The sequence below is a fragment of the Nerophis lumbriciformis genome, linkage group LG36 (assembly GCF_033978685.3).
Source record: "Nerophis lumbriciformis linkage group LG36, RoL_Nlum_v2.1, whole genome shotgun sequence".
Taxonomy (NCBI): domain Eukaryota; kingdom Metazoa; phylum Chordata; class Actinopteri; order Syngnathiformes; family Syngnathidae; genus Nerophis; species Nerophis lumbriciformis.
Genome location: NC_084583.2, coordinates 24,127,778 through 24,132,284, shown reverse-complemented (window position 1 = coordinate 24,132,284; position 4,507 = coordinate 24,127,778). Strand labels below are relative to the sequence as shown.

Below are 4,507 nucleotides of genomic sequence, written 5' to 3'. Positions count from 1 at the left end.
AAATAAGACTCTTCGCTATTTAGTGCCGAAGCTTTAATATCGAGTCTCACCGCGCTCTGCTTTTCCCGTCATGTGTCCTCCACCGCAGTGACTAAATATGGGCTTCCTCCGCCCCAAATATGGACATCTACGTCACGGAGAGAGGGTTTATAAGCCGCGGGAAACCTTTCGGCTCAGAGACAGCTCTGAGAGCCCACAAGAGCAGACAGGGAAACACATCGACCTCCCAAACATCACAACAAAAGTAAAAAGTCAACAAACATCAGGTTAATACCCGACTGGAAAAATTAGTTTATTATAAAAAAAACAAGAACAAAAACAATCAAGCTCTATTTTGTTTATTCATTTTTTTGCAAATGAGTATAAAGGACACTTTTGATTTTTTCCAAAAAAAAAACCAACACAACAAAAAAGACGCCTGGATCTTTTACTCGTCTCTGAGACAGAAGGAACACTGAAGGACAAAGCGGCGGCGCTCCAGAGGATCGAGCACAGCAGCATCCATCGGCAGACGGAGGAGGTGCGCGGCTCTTCCCAGCAGCCTCCAGCTTCCAGTCCCCGCAGCAGCAGCAGCAGCACCAGCAGAGGATGGCTGCAGCCAAGACCGAGATGATCCTCCCGGCCCTGCAGATCTCCGAGCCCTTGAGCTTCCCTCACTCCCCCATGGATAACTACCCCAAGCTGGAGGAGGTGATGATGCTCAGCCCTGCGGGGACACCGTTCCTCGCAGCCTCCGCGCCCGAAGGTGCCGGCTTCGGCTCCGGGGAACCGGGGGAGCAGTACGACCACCTTGCTGGAGGTGAGGGCGCTTTAAAATTGTCATATGCTGAAATATAAGACGTGTGGTGTCGATGCAATTACTTTCGACAACTTTGCCATAATAGCAACTATAATTTGTGGTATTTTAAGATGTAATTGGGACTTTGTGAAATGTCATATTTGTTCATTGCTGTAATGGATGAAAATGTCTAATTCGCACTCGGTCCCTCTGTCGACACACCAGTCGCTCGCTTCAAATTGCATTCCTAAAACCAGCTGAACTGCAGTTTCCGTAATCTATTGCTTTCGGCTTCGAGGAAATGGGCATTGTGTGCACGTGTAAGGGTGTGTGTGTGTGTGTGTGTGAAACAAGAAACAATGAGCTAGAAGACTAGGGACGAACTTTGTGATAAAATGTCGAAATGAATTGATTATATTAGGAACTTTCATGAGTAACGTGACTTCCTGTCCCCTCAGATACGCTCCCCGACATCCCCTTCAACTGTGACAAGTCGGCGGGAGATCAGACGTACTCGACCCCGCGGCTGCCCCCCATCTCCTACACGGGCCGCTTCACCCTGGAGCCCGCCAGCGCCTGCAGCAACAGCCTTTGGGCGGAGCCTATTTTGAACCTGTTCAGCGGCCTGATGGGCAACGCCACCTCCCTGAGCACCTCGTCCTCGTCGTCCGCCCCGACGTCCTCCTCGTCCCCCTCATCCAGCGCCTCCTCGTTGCAGAGCTCCAGCCTGACGTCCTCCGTCCACCACAGCGAGCCCAACCCCATCTACTCCGCCGCTCCGACCTACTCCAACCCCAACTCCGATATCTTCCCAGACCAAGGTCAAGCCTTCTCCGTCCCCAACGCGGGCGCCCTCTACCCTCCCCCTGCCTACCCTAATGGCAAGACCTGCGGCGCAAGCTTCCCCGTGCCCATGATTCCTGACTACCTGTTCCCTCAGCAGCAGGGAGAGATCAGCCTGGTGCCGCCCGACCAAAAGCCATTCCAGAGTCAGTCAAGCCAGCCCTCTCTCACCCCTCTGTCCACCATCAAGGCCTTCGCCACCCAGACGGGCTCCCAAGACCTAAAGAGCGTCTATCAGTCCCAGCTGATCAAGCCCAGCCGCATGCGCAAGTACCCCACCCGGCCGAGCAAGACCCCGCCCCACGAGAGACCCTACGCCTGCCCGGTGGAGACCTGCGACCGCCGCTTCTCCCGCTCCGACGAGCTGACGCGCCACATCCGAATCCACACGGGCCAGAAGCCCTTCCAGTGCCGCATCTGCATGCGCAACTTCAGCCGCAGCGACCACCTGACCACGCACATCCGCACTCACACGGGCGAGAAGCCCTTCGCCTGCGAGATCTGCGGACGCAAGTTCGCTCGCAGCGACGAGAGGAAGAGGCACACGAAGATCCACCTGCGGCAGAAGGACAAGAAGGCGGAGAAAGCCGGGGCGCTGCCGGTGCAGGCGCCCGTGTCGGCCGCCTCGCCCGCCTCTAGCTACCCCTCGCCCATCACCTCATACCCCTCCCCGGTGTCTTCTTACCCGTCCCCCGTCACCTCCTGCTACTCTTCCCCGGCTCACACTTCCTATCCGTCTCCTTCCATCGCCACCACCTACCCGTCAGTGTCCATGTCCAGCACCTTCCAGTCCCAGGTAGCCTCTCCCTACTCCTCTTCAGTCGTCTCCAACAGCTACAGCTCCCCCGTGCCCACACCACTATCAGACCTGCAGAGCACTCTCTCCCCGAGGACAATTGAGATCTGCTAAGTTTCTGACCATGCGGGTAATTCGAAGGGGACGGACATCAGCATCTACAGACTGTTATTCCCCCTTCAAATAGAGACAAAAAAAAAGAAGCACTTTTGTGACTGCTCTCTGCAGTGTTGGGTCAACACTGAGATCTATTCACCAGAGAGAAAAGGACAAGTCTTTTGTTGTCCCTCCTGAAAAACAAAAAGGACTGAGAGTCGACGGTTCTCGCCTATCAGGTACGCGCGGAACAAAAAGAGGGAAAGTGAAGATTGCAACGCTCGAGCACGTCCTTGTCGGCATGCGTACAGTACAAGAGACAATGACTAATATACATAAGCTACCATGTATGTATATGTTTTGTTCTTATCATTCTTCGCTATCATTGATGTGAACCACGATTTGCATATTTGTATTATTTGAAGTGAGCGAGGCCATATTTGTTTCTTACATGGTGACGATGCTGTGGTGCGTTTTGTAGGGGGGGGGGTAAAAAAAGACAAAAAAATGGAGGAAAAAAAAAGCACTTATTCAAGCATGAGTAGGCGTGATGTTAATTTCTGTTTGTAAATATCATCCACCGGTGCTCTTTTTCTCTCTTTCGTGACATATCGCTCAGTTGTGTGGACAAAACAGAGAAAAGAAAACGAAAAGAGCAACCCCCCCCACACAAAAAATCAAAAAAAAAAAAAGGACAATTGCTCCGTTATTTGGTGCCTTTTTTGGGAAGCCTTGCTGATGTCGTGGATCGGCCGCGCGCGCGAGAGAGAGACGATGCGCCGCATCTCGCCTTAAGGACTGAGGGAATATTTTTGTTACAGAATGTACGTCACAATGAAGGGAGAAAAAAGGGATGAGGGCACTGCTTCATTTGATTAGAATGTAAGCAAAAAAATGGAGAAGAAGAAAAACAAGAACATTTTAAAGTATATTTTTTATAAAAGTGTAAATATTCGCATCTTTAAAGAGCCAGAATGTTTAAAGTTACCTACTGAGTAGGCATGGGATTCTCTTGTATGTTCTATACATGCAGCTCATTATTTGGTGGTTATCTTTATTTTGTATTTGTGTTTTTGTTCAAACAAGTGACTGTTCCTGGCTTCTGAACACAATGAATGCGCTTAACTGCCAATGGGATATTTGGTGTACACGATATCCTCCCAGAAATGAAATATAAATAAAAATGTGAATATACGCCTATTTGTTTTGGTGCTTTTTTTTTTATGTTTAATCTTAACTATTGATATTACATCTTACACTGCAAAAATCTAAGTAAGATGAAATATCTCAAATAAGGGTGATATTTTGCTTATTTTATTTTCTTAGAGTGTTTTACTTGTTTTAAGTGTTTTGGTCCTAAATGATCTCAGTAAGATATTACAGCTTGTTGCTGAGATTTGATGACCTATATTGAGTGAAACATGCTTGAAACTAGAATATCAAGTGTTGCAAAGCTGTGTCATCAACACTCACAAGTATAAAACTACTTTTTTTTAAAGTAATCATTTCTTATTTCGAGCATGAAATAAAAAAATCATGACTTTGACACAATTGTGTCTCATAATTAAAACAGATGACAGCGGTTTTATTTTCAATGAAACAATAGAACATACGTACTCATAAAGTAGTACAGTTGGCACAGTACAGCAAACTGACAATTAATATTTAAATATTTGACATGTGACATTTAAAACAAATTTGAACAGTAATAGTTCATGCACATTCAGGTAAATTCTTCAAAATTACAATTAAAAATTGATACTCCTTGCACACTAATTTCATTTAATTTTTTTATGGCACAGTACAGTAAACTGACAGTTAATATTTAAATATTTGACATGTGACATTTAAAACAAATTTGAACAGTAATAGTTCATGCACATTCAGGTAAATTCTTCAAAATTACAATTAAAAAATTGATACTCCTTGCACACTAATTTCATTTAATTTCATTTCATTTTTTTATGTATCTCCTTCATTGATGTGCATCTTTG

The 4,507-nt window shown here is 46.7% G+C and overlaps 1 protein-coding gene across 1 annotated transcript; it reads left to right on the top strand.

Annotated features, from left to right (window-relative positions):
• Positions 1 to 546: 546 nt before the first annotated feature.
• On the top strand, positions 547 to 3,708 carry egr1 (early growth response 1). The gene is made up of 2 exons (XM_061930296.2): positions 547 to 799; positions 1,237 to 3,708. Exons 1-2 carry the CDS (start codon positions 589 to 591, stop codon positions 2,529 to 2,531), a joined length of 1,506 nt encoding a protein of 501 aa, XP_061786280.1. The 5' UTR covers positions 547 to 588; the 3' UTR covers positions 2,532 to 3,708.
• The last annotated feature ends 799 nt before the right edge of the window (positions 3,709 to 4,507 follow it).

What these genes read in the sequence shown, in the direction of transcription:
- egr1 (XM_061930296.2), top strand. Translation starts at nt 589, where the DNA reads ATGGCTGCAGCCAAGACCGAGATGATCCTCCCGGCCCTGCAGATCTCC. An exon ending in GTACGACCACCTTGCTGGAG is followed by an intron (nt 800 to 1,236) that starts GTGAGGGCGCTT and finishes CTGTCCCCTCAG; the next exon opens with ATACGCTCCCCGACATCCCC.